At 46.1% G+C, this 25,048-nt stretch overlaps 2 protein-coding genes across 5 annotated transcripts in view; one reads left to right on the top strand and one right to left on the bottom strand.

The window, feature by feature from the left end:
* The window catches only part of DDB2 (damage specific DNA binding protein 2), a 51,227-nt gene that overhangs the window by 7,772 nt on the left and 18,407 nt on the right, over window positions 1-25,048 (top strand). Inside the window, exon 2 of one of the 3 annotated variants that reach the window (XM_039378286.1) lies at window positions 2,131-2,226. In XM_039378286.1, the coding sequence (XP_039234220.1) occupies window positions 2,146-2,226 (81 nt within the window). In that variant the 5' untranslated portion in view covers window positions 2,131-2,145. Of the gene's footprint in view, window positions 1-2,124; window positions 2,227-24,850; window positions 25,011-25,048 lie in introns of those variants that run through there. The other 2 variants (XM_027719494.2, XM_027719499.2) reach the window with 2 other exon arrangements.
* On the bottom strand, window positions 224-24,893 carry PACSIN3 (protein kinase C and casein kinase substrate in neurons 3). 2 transcript variants are annotated; one of them, XM_027719507.2, is made up of 12 exons: window positions 24,757-24,893; window positions 12,435-12,517; window positions 10,874-10,974; window positions 10,268-10,424; window positions 9,256-9,491; window positions 8,703-8,858; window positions 7,973-8,148; window positions 7,015-7,135; window positions 6,418-6,554; window positions 5,693-5,758; window positions 5,032-5,192; window positions 224-3,460 (listed from the first exon to the last, which is right to left on the bottom strand). In XM_027719507.2, exons 3-12 carry the CDS (start codon window positions 10,925-10,927, stop codon window positions 3,345-3,347), a joined length of 1,380 nt encoding a protein of 459 aa, XP_027575308.1. In that variant the 5' UTR covers window positions 10,928-10,974; window positions 12,435-12,517; window positions 24,757-24,893; the 3' UTR covers window positions 224-3,344. The 2 variants fall into 2 exon arrangements, with proteins under 2 accessions (XP_027575308.1, XP_027575310.1); XM_027719509.2 differs by lacking the exon at window positions 5,693-5,758 and having other exon boundaries at window positions 24,757-24,889.

The raw sequence follows: 25,048 nt of genomic DNA, 5'->3' as shown, positions 1-25,048 counted from the left end.
TGCCATCCAGATTTTGCCTACAGGGCAGAAACATCATTACTGGGTTGAGCAAGCTGAGCTGCTGCTTTGGGGAAATGGGTGTGATCCATCATAGAGAATCTTTAACTTCCTCCTCCTAGAAAATTCAGCAGCAGCAGGAGATCCAAGTTTTGCATGATACTTCCAAAATTGTTTTCCAGGAAGATGCCAGAACCAAAGTAAGTATCTGCTAACCATAGATGTATGAGCTTTCCACAAGGAGCGGCTTTATTAAAAAATAAAATATGACTAGATACTTTTTCAGTGTGTTGTCCATCAGGCACAGAGATGCATCTGTATGTTTTTGCAGAAACCATGGGAGAAGGCTTCACTGGCCTTCTGGAATTCAGGCACAGCAATTAGTTCATGTGTACATGTCTCTGTTTGCACACAAAACTTTTGGCGTGGCATGGATGGCAAGTTTCAACTTGAGCCTTTGTGGTTAACAAAACCTCCTTTGCTTCTGTGTGAAACCAAGTCTCCAGGCAGAGTTATTAGTTTAAAATAAGATCATTAGATGTGGGTTGTTTTGTTGGTTTTTTTTTTTTACTCCCCTCCAGCTGGTTCTTTACTACACAGACTCTCTTTTACTAATCCAGATGGTTTTGGGCAGCCAGGGCTAAGTGCCATGCCAGTTTATGAGGTACAGCCCAGCCAAGCAATTCTTCATTCTTGATGTGTTGTCTGCTGTCCATTACTTCAGCTCTTGGCAGGACTTTATGATGTGCAAACATTCCTTAGGGGACTTGTTCACATAAGCTCCAGTATGTCACTATTTCTGGAAACCTTCAAGCAGCCCATTATAATCAGGTGGTCATGTTTTCCTAGGACAAACAAGTCTGTTCAGACTTTGTCCTGTGGAATTTCAGGTTGGTTGTACTGTAATCAGAGGTCCTGTCTGCTGGGCATTTCTGTCCTCTAGCACACTCTGGCCACACCTAACTCCATCCCAAATTACAGCCTGACTTGAACTCCGAAGAGGAATCGGAAGTCAAGTTTCCATGTTATCCTTTGTAACTTCTACAATTTTTTGACCTGACGTGAAAGTCAAGCATTAGTGTTTGAAAATATCCAGTCTAACCAGGTAAATTTCAGTACTGACTATAGAACATCTCAGGTCATTTTATAACTGACTTTGTCTGAGTTATCTCACAAGCCTGTCATGTCTTCATATTCATGTGTGCTAGGACAAAGGAACAACAAATCATTCTGTTGTGGATCAGCAAGTGGAACACTTGCAATTACTGTACAACACTAATGACAATTTACCTGGGACACAGAAGTGAAAGAAGAGACAAGATCTTTCAATAAATCCAAGTGCTTATACACCAACACATCTTACATGGCATAAGCTTAGAGGTTTCTTCAGATATTGAACATAGAATAATAGGTAAATTCATAGCTCAATCCAGGCATTTTTTAATGTCTGTTGCTTAAATCTTTAATTGCCTTTTGGAAATATTTTTTCTTAAGAAATAACAGATTCAGAACAAAGTGCTTTAGCCTTGTTCTTTTGGTTTGCACCCCTCTTCCCATTCATGAAGTACAGTGCTAGAGATACTTTCAAAACCTTTCAACTGATGTGTTTCTCCGGTCTCAAAAGAACACTAAATAGCATTAGTCTCTGATCTCTTTGTCCATGGCAAACTACATTTCAAGGCATCCTGTGTGCTATAAAAGGTTTAATTTCTGCTCTGTCAGGCAGGCAAGGAGATGTTTGTGATACTTTAATCTCTCATAAACTAACAGTATTTGAATTTGTCCATTTTGGTTTACTAGCTGCTGTTAACATTCTATTGGTCTTTAATCCCAGTGCTCACATATGACTTCAGACTTATATGTATCATCCTTTTTCCAAACAGCTCTGAAGTAGTTCACCACGTGTGGTTGGTGGAGGCTCAGCTGAGTTCTGTGCACCTGACTTAACCAGGTTACTCACTCAGGCTAAGCCAGACTCAGAATTCAACTACAGAACACTACTACAAACTCGCAATGCATTTCAACAGCAGGTTCAAGCAGATGTACTAAGTAAGCCATTTTGCTTGTTTTTCTTTGTTTCTCCAACAATGGGAGCTTTTCATTTTTTTTTCTTTTTGTTCTCTCAAGCTCTAGGGCTTACCAGTCCTTATGTTTGAATATGAAGAACACTGGGATCAGGATCCCCCTTTGTCTCAGCAGCCTCAGAGACTTTCAAGAGCAGAAAGACAGGTGAGATAAAGATGTTTGATACATCTTCTCCTGCTGAATGGCACTTATCAACTGCAGCAATTCAGGACTAGAAGAGGAGTTACTCCTCTATAACTAATGTTGTCCTAGCCAGCAGGCAGCTTCCATGCTGTGTAGCCCCTCATCACAGCGTAGGGTATCTTTGGCAAAACAGGGAGTGCACTTCTGGCCCTGCATAAGGCAAGAAGATGTAGGAGAAGAAAAGAGGGTCTCTGCTATGCACCGAGTGTTCATGAAAAGAGGTGTATCCAAAATTATCTAGATGCATTAGAAACCCCAACACATAGCAGTGGATGTAGCGGTCCTAAGAAGAACAGAACTGCAATGTGGCTGTCATTTTGTTAAAATCAGCCTTCAGCACGTGTCAAGGCCCACTTTAGCTCAGGGAGCCAGACAGTTCTGTTAGACTTGTTAATCTGAACAGCCACATCATGCAAGATAGAAGCTTCTTTTTCCTGTTCCCCAGCTATACTATCATCCATCCTGGGGTTATCCCAATAAATATGAGGGCAGTGGAAGGGGGTATCCAGGTTGTTGAAAGTGTATCACTTGTACCAGCTGCCTTACCAAGGAAGCCAACAGGCTTGCAGGTTAGGGATACTGAAGACTTATGAAAGACAGGGAAGAATAAATAGATTTCTGCCAGTCAGCCTGACTGAGCTCAAAAGGGGAAATAATACAAGTTCCCTATTACCATGCACATCCAAAATTCCTTGAACAGGAAGCCTGGGGACAGGGCAGACTCAACACCCTGTAGATGTATGTGCATTGAAGCCAAGGAAATGTGATTTCTGTTTTAGTGTCACATGAAAACAGTTATGTCCTTGCACTGAGTGCAAGTCAAAAGGATCTGTTTCTCTCTGCACTCCTACGCTACTATAGTGCTCAGTCAGAGAAGTCTTAATTCATCCTTGTTTATTTTTTAGAAAATCCCTATATATCTAGGTGCTTAAAATGAAGCATTAGTTACATGGAATATGTGCCCTCAAAGTCCAGAAGTTGCTGGATATACTGCAAAGGTGTACTGGGGCCAAGAGTGACCCAGTGACCTCTGCAGGAGATGCTGGTATGGCTGTGAGGCACTGGCAGGGCAGCAGCAATCATGATCCAACCTTCTCAACATAATTAGCAGGATAGAGTCCAACTTGGCCAGTGAGAAGTTGGCCCTTGCACCAGCCCTGCTCATCTTCCTCACTGATCTTCATTAGTTCTTCACCTAAAAGTAAAAACATGCATTAGGAAGCAGCCTTGAGAAAGGCAGCATGGCATTTTTACCCACCTCAGAAGACTTGATAAAAAGCAAGACCTATTGGTCTGAATCACCACACTTTTCTCCCCTTATCAACACTGTATCATATTGCACAGTTTAATCAAAGCCAGAGTTACTAACCTCTTCAGTATCTGTGATCAATACCATCCCCTAGGCCAAGGAATTTAAACAGGCCTTCACTTATGCCATTCAACATCAGAAATACTTTTGTGCCCTATAGTTCTGCCTGCTTTCCTGCCCCAAGGAACATGCTTACAAGCCAGAGCAATCAGAAGGATCTCAGATTTTCTTCTTAGTGGCTCCTTTGGTAGGCAAGTGGGAAGGAAACATAAGAAACTGCTAAGCTCTGTTCCATGCCTGTTTCATGATGAAGTGTCTGGTTTAGCCAGCAAGGCATGCAATCAACTAATTTCACAGACTTTGACCAGAAAAGATCCCACATCTACTTTGGGAAGGGTAGAGAGGTCCCCTTCTCCACCAGTAGAAGGTCATATTTTTGCCAGAAAGGGAGGTCTGACTGCATCAATAGGCACATCCCACACTGTCAGAGGCTCAGAAAGTCATTGCTGTTAAGCTGAAGCCTTACTGCTGCATGTTGCTCAGAACAGCTTTGGAAAGGAGATGACTAAACCTAAGAAGTCATACCCCATTGCATCTGCTGGGTGGGAAAAGAGAGCAGTCAAAGTCTAGAGCACCCATACTGTGAAATATTTTAAAAGCCACAAGTTAGTGTTAGAAGTTTACTAGTATGCTAACACTGCAGCACAGATACTGGTCTCAGGCATAAGCCCTGCTACTAAAGGACTTCAGTGCCTTTTTAAAACAGGTGTATTTTGGAGCACTATTGCACAGAGATACCATGTAAAACTCAAAACAAGTGAGATGAGAGAGACACTCCCAAGACCCAGATGTCCTCTTGAAGTTGAGAAGAGGGCACATGCAAACTAATTTATGTGCAGGAAGGAAAGGGAAAGGGTCTGTTTGCTTCAGCACTCAATCCTCTGCTGCAAGCAAGAATCTCCATTCTCAAGATACCCATTTTGAGCAACAGCTGGTTTTTTGCCAGTTGAACTCTGCCTTCAGTAGTGCATGTCAGTCAGCTCAGCTTTCTCCCAAAATATCAATGTTCACGTTACTTCAAAGGACAATCCAGACCACCTATGGAATTTTTATATCAATGGTACAAGGGAGAAGCATTTCATAAACTCTCAAGATACAATGTAGAATAAATGCCTCGAGGAGGGAAGAAGGATCTGTTTTATCCCTTGGGGTCTGCTCTCCCTACACTGTGTCCAAGGCCTAGACAGCCTCTTTTCATGTGGCCTCACTGTCTTTTAGTCTAGAAAAAGTTGGACTTCCCAATGTACCATCCACCTCACAGGAGCTGGCAATGCATCAGACCAAGGGAAGGAGAATAAGTATCAGTTTTCAAGGGGACATCCAGTTCTTAGAGTATTTCAGTCAGTCAGCCCAAGTGAGGACAGCAAAAGGTTAGTAAGAGATTAGTGCTTCTGTACCTGCTTTAAAGCTCAGCTCATCAGCCTCCTGTCCTGTGTAATCGTACAGTGCTCGTACCCGTACACCTGGTACCTTTATGTCCTCCTCGTGCCCGTTGGCATCCAGGCACTTCTTGGGAGTGTCTCCATCTGACCACTCTGAAATGTCTTCCTTCTCTCCGCTTTGTATGTGGAAGGCAAGAGGGGACAATATGGTTGTTAGTAAATTCATCTCTCACCCACCTCCTCCTGAATCACGCACCACCCTGACTCCCCCCGAGACTGCTCTGCTATAGAACAGGGTGCAAGATGCCCAACAGCCAAGTGAAGGTGAACAGACCCCCAGAGATACTAGATTCTGTTGAAAGCGTCCTAGCATTAGAGCCTTGAGGGCAAGTAGGGTAACTCACTCAAAGTATTTTCACACATGCACACCCTTCATGATCCAATCCTCCTCTAGCAGACCCTCTTATACAAGAAAGGCCAATCCTAACTGGAGAGCCCAGCTATGTCCAGAATTATTCCAGCCAAGAATAAGACAGAGGAAGAACCATGTTTCCCATTCTAAAGAGATATCTGGAATTACATTTTCCAAGTCAGGGACAAGAGCAGAAGTGAAGAGCAGCAGAGGACAGACACCTGGAACCCAAAAACCCCTGAAGAGGCTGTGTTCCATACTAACTTCACATGGGTGGGTGCCTTCAGGGTGTCATAGAAGAGGCTGTTCTGCTCCTCTTGATAGGAAAACCTGTAGATTGACAAATAGGGCCCCTGAATCCAATAGACTGTGAAATACAGTAGTGGCCCTGAGAAATCTTGATATCCCCATTCTTCTCTGCTCAGTTTACTTAGGCCAGAGTTCACCTTTTATAGCAGGACAGCTACTGGAACAGTAGGACGAGTCTGTTCAGCCTCTCCCTATTCTCCAGCTTGCTTCCTGGCAAGGGAAGCAGCTATACCCAGACTTGTCAGGTAGTACTCAGCACCATGCCAGGGAAAAACAATAAAAATCTGATGCCTGCACTTAGGAAACCACACAGCCAACTGGCAAAGCTGCCAGTTCCCAACTCTTCTCACTCTGTCTGGAAGGAGGAAGAAGAATCAGGGAAATGCATGCCAGAATCACACAACAGTAGCCTGATTGGGCTAAGTCTTGTCACTAGAAGGATCTTTACAAGGAATGCATCATGTGAGGCAGCATGTACTGGAAAACAAACAAACAAACAAACCCAAACCAAATCCAAACAGCTACCCTAAACCGCCTTTTCTACCTGGTCTTTTCCAGAGTGACACAGGCAAGGCCATGGGCAAGAGACAGGAAGTTAAGGAAGAGATCACTCCTCTCAATCCAATTCATGCATGACCCTAGGCAGGACTAACTGATGTATCCCAGATTTCTGCCCTTACCTCTGCCTTGTCTGCAGAGGGGTCTGTGAGACAACACCATCTCGTGTAGGCATAATGCTGGTCAGTGTGACATCATCAGCCATCTTGCCACTCTTCTCCTTCTTGGTGATTTGCCGCTGTGTTTCAAGGGACCATTCCTGTTCAAGGAAAACCAGTAACACTATCAAGCCACTCAGACAGAAAAGTTCTGTGCATCGTTTTTGGCCAGTACAGGACAGAAGACCAGGTTGTACTTCAGTAGTAGCTGAGCTGGTTAGCCCAATGGCCTTGCTGGCATAGCAGGCTCACTTCTGTTGAATTCCAAGGTGCAACAACCAGCTGTGAGGAAATTATCACAGGAACTTGTCAGAAGGCCCTGAGCCACCTCCTGTTTTTCAACCTTGCAGCTCGATGGCTGGAATATTTGCGGTTTGGCAGGGTTGCATATGTCCCTTTGGGCACCAAACAGCTTGCAACACAACAGCAATTTTAGAAGAGCTTAACATCCTGAGCCTGCTGAGCAAAGACACGGTCTCTCCAACACAAGACTAGTAATCCCCCAATTTCAGTAAAGCAGCTAATTGTTTGGAAGTAGTACACTCTAGAACGCTACATCACCTCAAACTGAGGCCAATTCATCGCCATGCCCGGTCCATGAGTGTTGCGCCACCACTTCAGGTCCTCCTGGTTGTCTGCAGCCATGATGACTTGGTGGAGATCTCGATACAACGCATGAAAGCTATGACCAGAACAGACAGAACCACCAGTAACCAAGTTTCTCGGCAGTTTCCCAAAAGCCAAGTTGGAAGGAAGAGATTAAATTAATGCACAATTACACAGCATCCTAAATCCCACAGGATTAAGGATCCTAGAGCAGCACCTGTTCAGCCCTTGGAAAACACAGCCACCCTTACAGAAGAGTCAGCCTGGCAAACAGGACAGGCTTGTTTGGTGTGGCACTGGCTAACAAGTGCCAGCTCTCAGCACAGCTCATTAAGCGTGCCCTGAAAGAACCTGGCACATTCTTGCACACAGACAGGGAGGTGGCTCACATTTGTTGCCTCTACCTTAAAAGTACAGGGGCACAGAAGATTTTTGACTGCAACTATTTTCCCTGTGTAAGCCCTACTTAAGGGCAACTTGTGGGCTTTACAGTTATTATTTCACAAAAGGTCTCTACTCAGGACAAAATGGGTGGAATAACTATAGATACCAGAAAGCAACAGAGCTGCATTCCTCAGGCTGGGATTACATATAGAAACACGGAGGCATTTCATAGAATAGAAACACACCCACAGGACACAGTACTGGACAGTAGTGAAAGAGGAAGTGTTCAAAGGGAGAAAATCCTCATAGGGAAGCCTGGCATTGCCCTCAGAGATACCAGCACTCTGAGGTATTTGGTCAGTCTAAAAGGACCAAATACCAGTTCTAAGATACACTTTAAAGGGGAAAGAACAAGACCTGGCAGATGCAAGCAGCCGGCTCCCTTTCACTGACACCAGAATTGGCACCCCTCACCAGAGCCTACAGCACTCCAAGCTGGCAGAATTCCCTCCTGTATCAGGGCTGGTACCTTTCGCTGGTGGAGAGGTTGAGATGCTGGTGAAGATTCAGGAGCATCTCCTTAAAGAAGGACAATCGCTTGCGCTCTGCCTCCTGACAGCCCTCAAACACTTGCTCCATGTCCTCCATGTAGCGGGGATTGTAGCGGTTCAACTCTTCCAGCATCTTCTCATATTGATCCTTGCACTGTATCAACACAGGAGGACAGCAACGGTGAAATGTGTTGCCCTGATGTCAAACCAGCAACATTCCCCCTACTCTGGCTTGGGACTGAGAAGTTTTTTCCCCCCTGCACTGTTGAACAAACACACCAAAGAAAGAAGTAGTCCCACAGCTGGTATCCCAGTCCATTGCTCTCCTAATATTCTTGCAAGTTCCCTGTCCTTCCTTGCTACTCTCTTCCATAGAGGACCTTCCACACATTCACTCATGTGGACAGGCAAATCAGCTACTTTTGGTAGCAACATCTTCAGCTCTACAGGTTCCACCCCCTGCACCAAATCCCCTACACTTTTTTCCCTTTTTTTATTTTAAATTCACTTACAAATTAGATCTTACCCAACTTCAAAGACAGAGACCTTAGTTACTGAAATCTCAGTCTAGCTCACTAAAACCTCAGACAACGGAATCTCATACCTCCTTCAGCAGGAGCCATTTCACTGAGTGACATTACAACCAGTGCTTTTTTCTTGAAAGGAGTATCCTTATGACCCACATCCATACAACATACTCTCTCTCACCTTCTCAGCCTCCTGAGTGCACTTCTCTACACGCTCCTGCAACTTGCGCAGCTGTTCCTGTGAGACAGTTGAGTCTGCCTTGGCATGGTTCTCTCTTGTATGGGCTGTTTTCTCCTCCTTCCGGGCTGCATGATAGTTTTTCTTAGAAGTCTCCACCTGTAGGAGGAGGAATGCAGAGAAAGTGATGATCCAGCCCACACTGATCCTCCAATACTCAGAGAAGGCACGTTAACATTTGTTACAGTCTGCACCAACCTACTAGGAATGCCGATTTGGCATTTAGTAAACAATGCTCCAGTGGGAAGAGGTACCTTCAAATGATTTCTTTTTCAGTGTTCACCTGCTATGCAGGAATACAGAACCTGTTACCAAAGTCTTCCCACGTGCAAAGGAAGTTATAAAACCACAAGAACAAGAGACCATCTAGACATCCCTCCCTCTCTGGAATTCTCTGCTACTCTGGCTAAACTCAGTTTGTTTGCCCACTGGCTCTGCAATCAGGCAGCCAGCTCAACTGCCCTAATCTCTCCTTCCCCATTCACACTTTGCTCACGTCTTTCATCTTCTTCACCCAGGGTTTCTGGGCTTTTCGGAACCCATCCTCTGCGTCTTTTGTTTCCTTGAAGCCGCCAATCATCTGCTTGTGGTAGGCCTCCTTCTGCCAGGCCTTGATCTTATCTGAGTCTTCACCAGCCAGGTGGTTCCGGACAGCTAAGTGAATTTCACTCAGTTTGTCTGCAGCTGTCAGGAAGGCATGCCAGGCCTTTTCCAGAGTACCATACTGTGGACCTGCAGGAATAAGCACCAGAGGGGCTCTTATACCTCCTGCCCACAGAAAGGAAAGCGCATCTTTTCCCCTCCTACATACATCTACCAGTAGAGTCACTTCCTTAATTTTGCCCCATCGCACAATTCAGCATTAACTGTTCTCCACAGACCCACCAGGCAGCATCTAGACTGGCTGTTACAGATGGGCATTTCTTTCAGGCAGCCTCAGCTGTCCCAGATGGTCCCTGTTAGGAGAAAGTTTCTGTAAAAAATTCTCTTCACAGATCTTGCCTGAGCTTGACAGATAGCAACACTAGTTCATGACTGAGGCTAAGCTTCTGCTCCACAGATCAGTAGGTCCTTTGGGACATCTGTCCTGCTGTTTCCTGTTACTTTGTGAGACGCTATCAGTTTGAGCACACTGCCACTACTAAATCATAGCATTAGGAGTTGTGCTCTGACTGGAGGAGGAGAAACAGCCAAGCCATCCTCAAAAAGGGATATCTGCAGCTTCATTTAAGACTTGAACTGCCCAAGGACTTGCCAAACTAAGCAAAAGGATCTTTTTTCTTTTGTAACCAAACACATGACAATGTAGTGAACACCTCTCCGAGTGAATCAGAGGACTGACTACAAAAACAGGCACACACACAAAAAAGACACCCAAGAAAGCCACCCCCTTCCAGGGGAAGGGAAGCCTGTCCCCCACAGAAACAGTGTCACCTCAGTAAGAGATAGCACTCCAGGAAGAGAGCGCATAATTGCTTCCTGCTCCCAGTCCAATCTGCCAACTTTACCTCTCTCCACATTGGTCCTCCACTTACGGGACCACTCTGTTAGCTGTTGGGCATAGTTCTTCTCTATCTTGGCTCGCTCCTGGAAGCAGGAGATTAAGTCATTGCAGAGCCGGTAGCCGTCATCCACACGCTTCACTGTTCGCTTGTAGTTTCCAGCCTGAAATTTCACACAGCATTATTGTTTATGCTGTACTGACTTTCACGTTCCTTCAGAACAGACAGCAGCAGGTCGGTCATTGCATGGGGAGGGAGCGTAGGCCCTTCTGAAGCCAGCATCTGAGTTCAGACCCTCCTCTGACACTCTCTCAGGCAGACACAGCACTGGAGGGAAGAAGCTGAGATGCTCTGCTTGCTTCTCTCACACCTCAGATCAGTGTCAGCTGAACAAGGAACTCTCACTCCACAGAATCTGTGGAAGAAAGGGTCACCTCCTCCCTGCAGTAACACACAGCATGGTGCTGAACCTCCCCCCAGTTCCTTCCTTCCACTTCACGAGGGCAACATGTCACCCGCAAACCTGGAACCCAACCCCCTAATTCCACCGATGGGCGATGGGTGGTAAGACAACATTCCTACTTCCCTTACACTCCAATTATCCTTCCTTACCTCCCAGAAACTGCCCCCAGGAGCCTCCCCACCAGCATCATCTTCTGATGACATCACCCCCTTTTTCTTGCAGCAGAGAATTTTTGCAGATTTCAGTTAACCTGAGAGGAGAGAAAAGTGATTTCAAACACAGCATTGGCTGAGCCTTTGAAGACAGCACAGTTCTCCATGACTCTTGGAGCTGGAGGAGCCCAACTTGCTACCGTACAGTCAAGTACTGGCATCACTGCCCCTTCAGCTGCAGATGGCCAGGTCTAGCAGATGCCCAGGACTGAACCAGCCTCCTCCCTCCCTGCAGACAGGAGGCCACCTTGGCAGGCCTGTAACGCATTAGGAAAGGATTTTGTAGAAGACAATCTTGCTAAACTTTGGCTGTACAGATATTGTAGATGCTCGTGAATCTGACACTCTCCAGCAGCACGAGATATCTTTGCAGAGATTCCTTTCTTAACCAAGGCCCTCAAGAGGGTAGCAGAAACTCAGGTAGCTAAAGCTATTTGAAATCTGCCTTGAAAGATTTTAGTAAGTCTTCTGTCAACGGGATGACTCCAGCTTCCCAGTATGACTCAGGATTACGGGATTACAACAACTGAGTGGAGAAAACAAGGTTGAGCAGTCAGCAGGCAGGCATGTTTTGAATGGGGAGGAGCCCTATAAGCTGCCCACCAGCTGAGCTGGGCTTGAGCAGAACTACAGAAACATGCTGGGGCATACTCAGCCAAACAGCAGCACAGCATACATGCCTGTTACCCAGCACTGCTTCCCTAGAAACAGCCCAGCACAGCTGGCATTTTCACTACCCTCAAGTCTTACTGCATTAGGCTCAAAATCTAGGCTGGAAAGTAAAAGCTTTTTCTCATTCTCCACTGTCTCAGAACTTCTGCCCATTTCCCTGTGCTAGCCTGCACTGCCAGTTTGTTCCTGACACGGTGCAATTCTATGAATTCCTTAGAGAGAGGCTCAGGGTTGTTCTTGTGCAGGAACGAGAGCAGGAGTAACAGGAAAAGACCCAAGCCCAGTCACTTGCTGACAAACCCAGTCCTTTCTAGGCAAGCCTAGGTTACTGCAGCATACGTGGCCTTTGCTGCCCCTTCTCCTCTTGCACATTCCTAGTTATAAAAAGCTTCCCTCACACCCCAGAGAGGTATCTGCTCATTCTGCCAGCCCACAGATGAAGATCAGGTCAAGAGTCCACATCTCCCACCTCCGGCAAATCCTTCTCAGTGTCACAAGCCGCACAGTGAAGCACCCCAACACAGGCTGCAAGAATTTCCGACATTTGGCTCTGTTTGCCCAGTGTCATCCCATGGAGTGTGTCAGAAATATATTAATGCTGTTCCTCCAGCGTTCTTCAGAAGGCTGGAAGTGCTGAATTCCAGTCACTGAAGCACGTTGTTAAATGGGATGTGACATTCAGGTGGGCAAACCTTGAAAAATGATGAATACTTCCACCAAACCGTCTGTCCCTGTCCTCCCTCCCCACTGTTGGTCAGCTGGCCCCAAAGCCACCTTACATGCCTCTGGGGCATGCAACTCTACTGCTGTCCCAGTAACTACATACCTGAAAGCTGAAAATGAGATGCTGCAGGGGAGCAGTGGGAAGCTGGCAAGTGTGTCTCAAGCTCTTCAAACTCTGAAAAACGACTGGAGGAGACAGAGATGGGCACAGTCAGACACTTTACAGGGATGATGCCTGTTCTGATGCGCTGCAATCCTAGGGATGTCCCCCTTCTACTAGTTACTTAGGAGGGGCACCCTCTGATATAGCAACTGCAGCCAGCGTGCCTCCCAAGATGCCATGTTCCAGCATGTAGCAGAGATGCCAAATCCTTGTGTCACAAGATCTAGCCCCAGAGAGAGTTAAAATAGAAACACTGGGGCAGCATGACAGCACTGTGCGGGAAAGGTAGCATCACAACAGCTGAGCACGGGGAACAGAAAGGCCTAAAATAAGCACATGCCCCAGGCACCCTATGTGGGGCCTGGTCCCCCCCCACTGGACAGTGTCCAATGCAGCAAACCCCACCGCCTTCATGCACTGCTGCACACACTTTTACAAATAGCTGGCTTTGGGAGCAAAAGAGAAGGACACATACACACATATACTTTTTCCAGTCCCTTTTAAATGAAGAGGATTTATATACAAGTCAAAGGACTTGATAATTCTACATTCAAAAAATAAAACCAAAACTCATCAGAATGCATATTCTGGTCTAGAGTCCCTTTAGTAGCAGAGCACCTAGCACTGCCCTGGTAGGATGTGGCTCTCTATCAGGAGAGCTTTTTTTATTCCTTGGTTCTGTTAGCTGTTCCTATCACATTCTCAGAAATACTTTATTTTGCCATTATGGTACAGGTAACTGTCATCAACTTTCCACAGAGCAAAGAGAAGCAGAGGCTAAGGAAAGAAAGGGCTGAATGAGGCATTTTTGTTTATCTTACATTTACGTCCCTGGGTATTTACTTCAATGTAAAAGTTTATTTATTTAAAAAAAAAAACCCTCAACAACAGACAAGCAAAAAAATCCCTTCTCAGTCACCAGTATTCACTCAGCTGAGGCTGGATGATTAGGAAACAGAGAAGAAACTGCAAAACTTGGAAGTGGGATTTTTAGTCAGACAGTAAGACCATTTTTGAGAAGAAATGAAAGAAGGTAGGAAAAGAGAAGGAAGGAAAGAAAAGCAGATGGGTTATTGCAAAGAGACTAATGACCTTTGGTGAGGAAGAGGGGGGGAGGCTGGGAAAGAAGAGTTGTGACCCTTTTGCATGGTCCAGGTCACTGGACAAAAGGCTAAAGCTCATCATAAACCTTCTAAGGCTTCCTAGTAGTCCCCAATAAAACCAGACTACACATTCCTAAAATTGCTATGTAAAAGTATATTTAAAACTGTCCCAGATCCTTTCTTTCCTTCTTTCTCCTGATGAAGACACAGATCAATTATATATGACACATGAAGGCTGTATCACTTTTTCCACACCACACCCCCATCCCCAGTTTATCAGGAAGCAATGAATCACAAACATGCCTTCCATCTCTGGTTTCCAATTCAGGCTGACTACACAGTGCTAGAATTTGGGGGGTAAATGTGGAAAGCTGTTGTGTGTCACTATGTGCTTGTTCATTTGAGGGACAGTCAGGCAAAAAAAAACCTGAAAAGACTCCAAACCATTCTGAAACCTGAATCCATTCTTTCCGCAGTTTCCATGTTAGAATTTGAGCAATACCTGCCCTACTTTCTCAGAAGTTACAAACCCAAATAACCAGTTTTACTATCACTAAGACTAACAGGCTCTGAAATATAATAGTAGGTAGCTCTGTGGATCAGACTAGGGTTTATCATGGCTGCATAGCCTCTGTAGACAGCAGCCAAAAGCAGATACCTTCCCTCATTTTGAGAGCAGAGCAACCATACATGACGCCTCCCTGCATACTCTCCAAGCCTCTAACCATTTGCTGACAGGATCTTCCTGAGCTGGACCTGGCACCTATGAATGAACACTCAACAGATTTCTCTTCCATTAATTTCTTCAATCAGCTTTTGAATTCACATGAATTTTCAGCATCCATAATATCATGTGGCATCCCACAGCTCAAGGGTCTACTGTAGTCATCGCTACCGAAGCTAGGTGGGAGAATACAGTAAAGTAGGATATTTCTACAGGCTAATTTTCATGACCTGAATAGCAGCCAGCTGAATACATATTTCCATAGCAGTTGGACAGACTTTATAGAAGTCCAGAAAAATCTAGCTTGTTAGAAGCAAAAGTCAGAGAACAAGGAGGACCCTTTTCTGCCAGGCTTTTTCTGGAGTTTACATACTCCATGACCCCATGTCAGTCAGATCAAATTGGATCTGCATGCAGACATAGGGAAGGTACTTAGTACTGGACAGAGACGCTGAAGAACAGCTGCTGCCGTCACCCTGAGCCCAAGAAGAGCAAGTAGATTGGCAGTCCATCCCTTCATGCCTAGCTATTCCTGAAATACCATGTGTTGTGAGCCACCAAGAGCTTGAGACCAAGGAAAACCAGAGTTTGACAGAAAAAGCAAGTATATGCCCTACATGCCAAATCTTGGAGGCTGTTTTATAGCAGAGATGACAGGAATACCTTGTCGACAGCCTGATGTTATAACAAGAGCCACCAACTGATTCAGGAGAGCTAGCAGAGCCTGTACAGTATGAGAAATGTAGCTGCAGTTATACTGGGTCAACTACAGTTTCATGTGGGTCAGTGCCAGATACAAGACTCCTGCTGATGCCACTGCCACCTCTGCTAAGAGGAAGCTATTTAGCAAATCATATTTGCAGGACAAAGGAATGTTTATCCCTACCCTCCTCTATCAGCTCTCACAGTTAAGAGCTACTTAAGACCTCACTGCAGCTCCTGCAAGACAAGCTCTCTGAAGAAAGAGGGAAAGAGTAAATACATCGCTATTCATTTCACACCTCCACAGGTTTATGGATAAGGACATCACAGACACCACTACAACCACCAGCATTAGGCAAACTCAACCATGCAAATGAGGTTTCTGCAGAGCTACAACCATTTCTGCTAGTAGTGTTAGAAAAGGTACTTCCCTCCTTCCCCCAAATACCTGCTCTCTCTTAGGGACCAACATAATTATTAGGCTACACCTTCTATCAAGTCCCTATTAAGTTATCAAAAAATGTCTCTTGTTCTTTAGCTGCAAAGAGGTGGAATGGCTCGTGACCGCTTCACTGGTTCTGAGCTCCACTCAGGAAAATGCCAGAGGGTTTGGCATAACAGAGCTGTTTCTACCTTTAAACCATGTTGTTAGTCTCACTCCGATCCAGTCAGGGATGCATCTCAGACCACAGATCCCTGCCCTCAGACCAAGGTGTCAGACTAAAACCTTCCCTTTCAAAAACATGTGCGAATCCAATTAAGCACTGCAAGGTGTGCCTTTTTGTTTCATGCTCTCACATCTGTGCAGCAGTGTCCCGATTCGCAAAGAAAACTTCTAGACCCAACAGAAATAATAGCTCTTCTCCCCTGAAAGCTTTCCCTAAGGCAGGTAAACCACAGAAATCCTCTTCCATCTACATCACATTCCAATACTTCTAGCCTCCAAATGCCCAAGGCATCACTGTGCATTGTTTGACTGCCTCCTGAGACTCCTTGTAAGCAATTGTTTTCCTAAGTTTGCGAGATCAAGCCTCTGAACTCTAAAAAAGCTCAAAGGCTGGTGCATGCAGCCCTGCAGGAATTCATCCACACAAATGGAGCTTGTACACTGCACCAGGCAAGGCCTTCTGCCCAATACCTCTTCCCTTTCCTAACTGCAACAGCAAATGCTGGATGCAGACACATGTAGGAATAATCTGAGTTATATTTATCTAGTAACTGAGGCTTTGGTGGAGACACATTTTTATTATGGACTAATTTCTATATAGGTGTTAAAGCCAAGCTAAGCTAGAGTTTCAATAACGAATGGGCTGCTATACTAATATCCACCTCAAGACAACAACTAACACCACAAGGCAGCAATGTGATACTTTCTGCAGCCAATTTGTTTGATTCCCAGAGTTACTTTTCTGTGTAGCAGACAGTAGTGAAGGTATTGTTTTCACTCCAGGGCACTCTGGTGTAGGGTGAATCTGAAGTTTCAATCTGAACAATTAAGATCCACTGAAGGATGGCAGCCCAGCTCCCCTTACAGAATGATGGGCAAGAAATCCTTTTTCTTTTTCCTCCTGTTAACTTGTCAGAATGGAGCTGAAGCCAGGAGGTTCCACATGACTCCAGCGGTGTGATAAACTGGATCGCTGCTGGTACAGCAGAGTTAGGAAGGTCCCCAATGGAGAGAATGAAATGGGGCATGGGGCAAGGTGTCCTTTCCAGGCTCACCATCTCTGGAAGTGCACATCCAATAGCTCTGAACCAGTAATTGGGATGATGCCCAGTAATGTGCTCTCCACTGCCATTATATAGGAGGATTGATATTTACAGGTATACTCACCTTTCTCCAGAGGGGTCAGTTCTCTACTGCTAGAGAGGATGCCAAGTAACACAAAGATCCTCCAAAACTTCCCTTATAGGTATTTATCTTAGTGCAGTGGTCACACCCTCAGTAGAATCACATGACTGGGAAAAGGACTAAGCCAGTGTTTCCCAGCCACTCCCTAAGGACTGAAGCCTGCCAGGGCTGCCTAATACAGTTTCAAGCAAGATTTCAGCTCATCTCTCCAGCCAGGGAGAGGTCAGAGAAACATCAGGCAGAACAGCAACTACACACAGAGGTCACTTTAGCTGTGTGCAAGCCTGTAACAGAAGCCTGTATCCCAGACAATGATTCTCTAGAAATCATGTGGCTGTCCACCAGCAAAATTCTTCAGGATTATACCAAAGTACTAAAATACAGAGAAGATCCTGTTCCACTTGAAGGACTGACCTACTGACTCTACATGCTGCTTCATTATACTCTCTTATTTCAGACCACAGCTTCTTTATATTGGTCTCCTTCACATTCAGACCAAGCTAGTGTACAGATGACAGACATGCCCTGTGCATCACCCAAGTTGTCTTCAAAATGTTCATGCAGAATTCAATACTTTCCACATTTATTAGCTGTTCCCTGTCAGCGGCCAAGGCTACAGGACAGGCTTCTACTAATACATTGCTGCTGATCTAAGGATTAAGATTCCTGGCTGACATAGCTATACCAGGCAGAAATTGTTTTACCAAGAAAAGGAAAAAAATCTGCTTTCGTTTCCAATATGATGTAGGAGATCTTTAGTATTACAGGAACACAGATCTATCCTGGTTAACACAACAGTAGGAGACAATGTTAATGAAAGAATGTATTGGGCTATCAAGGTATGTTCTAAGTTTTTCCAAAACTGTGTTTCCTATTAATAAAAAAAATTTATAATCTCAAATACAGAGTTAAAGGAGGGAGGAAATCAGTGTTGGACCATTGGGTACCACACTCCAATGGGGCAACAGGCCATGTTCATTTTTATTTGAAATGGTTGCTGGAATAATCTAAACATGTATGCTGTGTCTGTGTACTTAACAGGCAGTTACAAGCTGAAGCAGCTGACAGTTCAATAAGAAGACACACATGAAAGCTACCAGGAACAGCACTACAGTAGCCTGCTTTCTTAGTCCTGTGAATAGCATTGCTCCTGTTCCACACATTAGTCAGCATGCCCACTTCCCAGCTCTCAATCCCTGTCTTACCATTCTCTCGGCAAGGTTTTAACCCAGGCAGACATTGAGAACCTGCAATCTCTGCTGTCCCACTCCCTGAGCCTCTTCACTTGTTTGTTTCTATGCTGGGTATTTCCCAGGGTACTTGTCGACCTGCTGCATCCATCTCTGCAAGCAAACACCAAGCTTGCCAGTAAATATATGAAGTCAGCATTTCCCTTTTAATCAGAAGGGACCCCAAACAACTGGAAGCTCTTTCTTCCTAAATCACTGATAAACAGGTGTTTAAAGCTCCAGTCAAAGCTATTATATCCCTCCTCAGCAGTCTCGTTGTGCACTGAATGCAAAATCCAGGATTTAATCTACCTTTTACCAGGTAATGTTTTTTTCTTCACTCAGTGACTGGTAAGACAAGATCAGTAGTCCATCCTATAATCCAGTTGCCTATAACTTAGTAAAGGTAACTCATTGTAACAGCAGGCTGAGCTACTCTACCCACTCCAACTAAGCCTGAAGGAAGAAGTTTTGTTTGTTTGGATCTTTATGTGAACTGATCAACACAGAACAAAATACCTCAGACTCATCCAACCCTGAGTAAAGAAGGCAATGGGAAATGGTGATCACGCGTGTTTCCTGCAGTTGGGGGTAGAGGGGGGGGAAGTGAGGGGTGAGGAAGCAAACTCCAGTAAGTCCCTGCCAATGGAATATTTTCCTTCTGTGATTTAATCACCTTTCAACCCCCAGAGAAGGGATCAAGTTTACTTGAATGCATTAACTCTTAAGGAAGCAGACTTCAATCAATGCAATCAAGCAACCTTTAGAGAAGCCACAAGCTAGTTAGATCCATTCTAACACTGAGCTTCTGGTAGTTTCTTACTTCACTAGACTGCACAGCAGTCAGATACCTCCAGCCCTCTCTGCCCCTTCCTCCCATTTGGAAGTCACACTAGTTTTTTAAGCCATCTGCAGTTCTGCAACTTCTGGCTTTACCAACAGCCATTTTCCATTGGCTGCCTTTTGAGGAAGGGGGAAATAGAAGATAAAGAGTTGGCAAGAAATTCATCCTTCAGGGCCAATTAATTCAAAGTACTGTATTTCTTTATCTATGATGATTGCATCAAACAGATTTCTGGTTTTACTTGGTAAAAGCTGATTTACTAAAACTGCTTATTATGTGAATACTTTCCTTCCAAATATTCATCTAACGTAGACAAAAACATGAAAGATCATCATCATCAAGGCATTTCTGAAGTTCATCCAGTTCCCTGGAGGCCTTCAAGTCCCAAACAGGCCATAGAAGGGAGTAAAAACCAACTTCTTGAATTGAGAACTGAATAAGGTAAGACGGAGTGCTAAGACATCTCTTATGGTAAAAAAGAAGAATGAGGTAATTACTTCTGTTCCCTGCATGATCAGTTCCTCCACTTTGATGGCAAGGCTCTTTGTTCACCTTTTTTCACCAGAACTAGGTTTACTCAATTGCTTCCTTGCAGGAAAATCTAAACAGCATAAAAAACAACTGCAACTGTAATGCAGACTTCAATACCATATGAACTGGAAGGACTGTATGCCAGCTTTTATACCAAGTCCTTTCACATAGTCTTTTATGGGTCCAGACATGTGGAAAGAAAGCATTGCTTGCTCTGTGGACTGAAGAGAACATTCAGTAATTCAGATTCCCTTTGTAGTATCTCCTGGTTCAAGAAGAGTTTGGCAGATTATTCACTTCATAGATATTTCATTCCTAAAGATACTCTCATACCTTTCTAACAGATTTGCTAGAGATTCACAAAGACGACAAAGTTGAAGTAGGAAAGCCATTAGGAACTGGCCTGCACTGTGGAGATTCATACTTCATAAAATCACAGAAAGTCTTGGGTTGGAAGGGACCTCAAAGACCATCTAGTTCCAAGCCCACCTCCATGGGCAGAGACGCAACCCACTAGACCAGGTTGCTGAAAGCCCCATCCAACCTGGCCTTGAACACTGCCAGGGATGAGGCATCCACAGATTCTCTGGGCAACCTATTCCAGTGCCTCACCACCCTCTGAGTAAAGAATTTCTTCATAACATCTAATCTAAATCTCTCCTCTAGTTTAAAACCATTCCCCCTTGTCCTATCTCCATCTATCCATGTAAAAAGTCACACTCTTTTTTTATAAGCTCCCTTTACATACTGAAAGGCTGAAATTCTTCCACTGAAAGGCCACAAATACTTCACACATTATTCTTGAAGTTCATTGTCCTATATGTCACGGAGCAACTTTTATCTGCTTTCACAGTATCTACACAGAATCTGCTCTTTGGTATCAGTGGTGCCTCTTCAAATAGATTTTTGGATCTCAAGCTGAAGGACAGGACTATTAATATAAATTGCTTCATATCCCAGATGTTATCCAAAAGACTCCAGGAGAACACAGGCAAATGGGACAGTCAGCCCACGTGACAGGATAGATTTTAACTGTTCAGCATCACTGCAATGTCATCTGCTTTCTCAGTCTACTGCCCAAAGGAGTGATCTCAGTTTCTGGTCCTCAGGACTCAACATGACGTGAGGAAAGAACACTGGAAGGCTTTTTAAAAAACTGCAAGCACAACAGCAATACAGTGGGCTTTATCTCCCCCCTCCTCATGCTTCCTGAAGCAGCTCAAACCCTGAATTTTTGCTTGCATTGGGGTAGAAGCCTGCTGGAGCCAAGAGCAGGCTTTCACACAGGTTTCCACACATCAGCAGTCCTAGCACAAGATAGAGCTGACTGGAAACACTAAGAAGCAAAAGTAAATATCCAGAATCATTCAAGTGAAATATGCTGCATCTTCTCCCAATCCTTCACGAAAGCTTCTTGCCCTTGTCAGAGAAGGCAGCAAAGCTACTTCAGAGCTCTGCACAGCAGTACTGCAGCTGATGTAGCCCAGCACACTCAGGAGCAGGAGAGTTTTGGTTTGGCAGCAGGGGTACTAAGGGACAGGAGGAAGCTACTGACAACAAAAAAATCACCTGTAGCAACTGAAAAGACCGACTATGGCCCCAAGAGCTCAGGAGGTAAGGACCATATCTTCCTACAAACAGAAGAGATGAAGGTTGGACAAGCTCAAAGTACAGACAGGGCTGAGGAGGCTGAAGACTTGCTAACATTGTTAGTTATGGGTTGCCTGCAGCAATTTTAACTCCTCTAGTCTGGAAGAACTTACTGACATATTGCAATAAAGAGTCCTACCACAATCACCTTTTAAGAGAGGATAAAATCCCCCACAAGCCTAATGCCTCTGGATCCAAGCCCCTGGCACCACGGAGATCTCACATGCCTCTTCAACAAACTACGGTGCCCAGTGACAATCACTAGATTTAACACACAAATTCTGATTATCACAAGTCTGAAAGGCTCTTTCCCATCATGCCATTCACAGCAAGAAGAAACCACTGAAGGCTCAAATATGATTAGGATGCTAGTCACACATACTGCCTTACAGCAGTGCCCAGCTTCAGCCTGTACTTCAGCTTGAAGGAACTTGAAACTAATGTACCAGTCACTGAAACAAAGCTGGATGATTATAGCAGAGGATGCACCAGGCTATTTGCACTGACATTACACTTTGTTATGCTGGAAAAATTTGTGCCCAAACAGTCAGAGTGCATTTGGATGTTAAATTACAGTGGTCACCGTGCTGCAAGGAAGTAGCAAAAAGCTACCGCTTGAATAGCTTCGTAACTGCTCCATGGATTCAAAGTTCTTTTGTAATTGTTCAAAGAGCAAAATCCCAAATTCTTCATGAAAACTTCCAGATACAATAGCCACTGTTTTCTGACCTATCCACTATGGCCTCAAACTAAAATATTAAGGCTTTTTTTTAATTTATCTGACACAGTTGCCTGTCACAGAGTACCCTCTACACCCATCACGCTGACTGACTAGTGATAAAATAGCTTGCCTGATCACAAAGTCTGCTTTAAAAAGATAAGAGCTTCTTAAAGGGCTTAAACAGCTCCCCTATTGTTTAGGCATTTCCCCATGAACTCTCAAGAGCAGCCCAAATTCACACATCACTGATCAGCTGATGGCAAAAATTGTTAATGCTTGCTGATCAAGATGGCAGTTTATTAATGCTTGCTGATCAAGAGCATAGCTTTCTCCACTCAGGGTACAAGCAGATACTTTTAGCTTTTGAGGTCCCCAGTTCAATCCCTGGATGTCAGCCATGACACAGACCAAATAGATCAAACAACAACTGAATAATCTCCAGCCTTCAAGATGGCCGGAATAAAGAATATACAGTATTTGCCATGCTTGGTGATATCATGAGTTCTTGACAGACGCTCACATCACCCCTGCTGCAGTGACTGATGTGTTCTCACAGCTCTGCATTTCCTAAGAAGTCACATTACAAATATACCTGGCTATATTATTGAACAGATATATACATGTGTGTGTGTATAGATTTTTTTTTTTATTGGAAATTCATAATTGTCCAGGGAAAGCCCAGAAGATTCAGGCTAGGTCTTGTATAAGCCACAAAACCCTAAAATGACTAAAACCACCAGTCATTGTCCTGTGAAGAAATTAATTTGGGTCCACAAGACTTTCAAGCTTTTATGACTTGGTTACAAACAGTCTGCCAATGACCTGCAGCATTTTAGTGTAGTCCAGTCACACACAGTCCTATTCACTTGCTGACATTCGATAATGGAGTTACAGGTGGGCAGTTGTTCTCAGGCCTATGCATAGCTGACGCACTGAAGTTACTGGTTTTTACAGCCTGAGAAGAAGACAGTCTTCACTTGAACAAGCGCAGGCAAGCCAGAGAAGCTCAAACTCATAGGTCAGAAGAAAAAAAAAAAAGCCAATAAAGCAATACAATAGAGCACGCACAGAATAGGGAAGGCAACAGGCAGCTGATCCAGCTCACACATTCATTCTGTTCCAAGCTGCAACTCAAAGGACAATCTAGCAAATATTTTAGGGAACTTCTAGTGAAATACCATTAATTACACAAAACACAGTCAAAGGAGAACTGACTCCATCTCACACAGAGCACATTGTGCACTTCAGAGAAAGGTGAATCCTTGCCTGAAAGAATGTGTCCAGTTATGCAATGCATGGGGAGAAGCTCCACTTTGACTCCACCCAGAGACCAGCTCACACCTGGAGCAAGGAGTATCTGGACCCTGTCATTTTTAGCCCACATGCTGCAGTTGTACATTCTGCTCCCACACCGCCCCCAGAATGACTTGTGTCACCCACTGTAAGGCTTAGTGACTTCTCAGTGACATTTCAATTCCAGGGTGGAGTGGGAGGCTCTGCTTTGGTACTGTACTGCAATCAATTACCATCATATCAAAAATTCCTTTGTGCAAATTAGACTGGCAGTTGATTTGAAGGGGAGAGAGGCTCATCTCCAGTTTCAGGAGGTAGGGAGCATGCGTTTCCAGGGTTAAAGAGTGAAAGAAAAGGCCAGACTACTTCCGAGGGCCAGGAACAAGTATCCAGAAGTGGTCAGCTAACCTCACCCTCACCACCAAGCTCTGAGCCTTCTGCATGCCTGAAGAACTGAAGCAAGTGAAGAACACATAGTTGGCACAGAAAGTGGTGAAACAGGTTAACGCGTTCGGGCCATGCTAGCTTCACTTATCAATAGCGTTGCAGAGATCATGGAACCCTCCTCCTGTGAACAGCGACAAATGAGACTGTCCTCTCAAGCACTGGATGTTCAGGCCCACTAACACCCTCCATGTTTATCAGCTTTTTCCTGCCCGGGGCTGCAGAGGACACGGTAACCCCAGCAGCCTGCCAGAGGCCCAGTGACACAGCCGCAGGCAGCACCGCTGTGCCTGCCCCCCGCCCTCCTCTCCCCTCCCTGCTGTCGGCAGCCAGAAGGGACGAAGAGAATGAGCAAGAGCACTGTCCCGCCTGCCGAACTCCTCAATCCGGCTGTCAGGAGTCCGGCTCACAGACCGGCAATACGGATCCCCTGAGACAAGGGAGTGCAGCGGCCCTGAGCCCGGGCCCCGGCGCGGCCCCTTCCCCCAAGGGGTCCTGGGAAGCCGCTTTATCCCCCTTCTCCACAGCGCTGCCAGCGCCCGCGGCTCCTGTTTCAGAGTGGGAAGCAGCTCAGCACGGATCCGGCACAAAGGGGCCCCTGTCCCCACGGCGGAGCGGAGGCGCGGGCGCCGGAGGGAAGGAGGGAGGGGGAGCCTCGGCAACCCCCAGCGACGGGGCGGCGGCAGGGGCGAGCCGGCCCCGGGAGGCCGGCGGCGGGGCACCCGCCGAGGGTTGGGCTGGCGGCCGGGCTGCGAGGGACGCGGAGGGACCGGAGCTCTCGCGGGAGCTTCCCTAGCTCCCCGCTAACAACCTGCCGGGGATCGCAGCCCCGCCGCCCTTCCCGGCCGCGCCGCCCCTCTCCGCACCTACCGGGGGTCTCCGCTGCGACTCCAGCCGAACTGCGCCGAGCCGCCTCCCGGTCCCCTTCTACCCACAGGCAGCGCCCAGCCGGGCACCGCCTCCCCCATCCGCCCCCTTTCCATGAGGAAACTTTTCCCTCGCAGCTGCCAGCCCCTCCCGCGCCGCGCTGCCCGCCGCGGGAAGGCGGCGGCGGGACTGGGATGAGCTCTGCCACCAGGACCCCAGCACTCCACGGGGCACAGGTCCGAAAGCCGCCCGGCCCAGGAGAGTGGAGCACACAACCCCGCAGAGGTCATCCCACCACTTACCTCGCAGGCAGCGCTACTTGGCGGGACGTTGGGCGGGCAGCGGCCACCTGGGCTGGCCGCAGGCTGAGCCCTCCCCCTATTTCAGCCGCGGGACACGGGGGCTTCCGCCCCGCCTCCAGCAGCTCCCGCGGGGCGGGCCCGACCCCTGCTCTCGGGGCGCTCCGGTGGCGGCGGAGCGGCTCCGACACAGCTCCCGCCTCCCCGCCCCCTCCGCCGGGCCCTTGATCCAATTAACGGGAGCGGGCTCTGTCCAGGCAGGTGGGGCCGGGGCAGGGCGCTGGGAGGGCAGCTC

The sequence above is a fragment of the Pipra filicauda genome, unplaced genomic scaffold (genome assembly GCF_003945595.2).
Source record: "Pipra filicauda isolate LSUMZ 115617 unplaced genomic scaffold, ASM394559v2 scaffold133_size2016399_pilon, whole genome shotgun sequence".
Lineage (NCBI taxonomy): Eukaryota > Metazoa > Chordata > Aves > Passeriformes > Pipridae > Pipra > Pipra filicauda.
The sequence above is the reverse complement of the archived record's forward strand: the minus strand, read 5'-3'. Positions and strand labels throughout refer to the sequence as shown.

Excerpts from the sequence above, each read along its gene's own strand:
- PACSIN3 (XM_027719507.2), bottom strand. The coding sequence starts at position 10,927 with ATGTCATCAGAAGATGATGCTGGTGGGGAGGCTCCTGGGGGCAGTTTC. Across the intron at positions 10,425-10,873 it reads CTGGGGGCAGTTTCTGGGAG|GCTGGAAACTACAAGCGAAC; the intron begins GTAAGGAAGGAT and ends GTGAAATTTCAG. Across the intron at positions 9,492-10,267 it reads GAGGACCAATGTGGAGAGAG|GTCCACAGTATGGTACTCTG; the intron begins GTAAAGTTGGCA and ends TTATTCCTGCAG.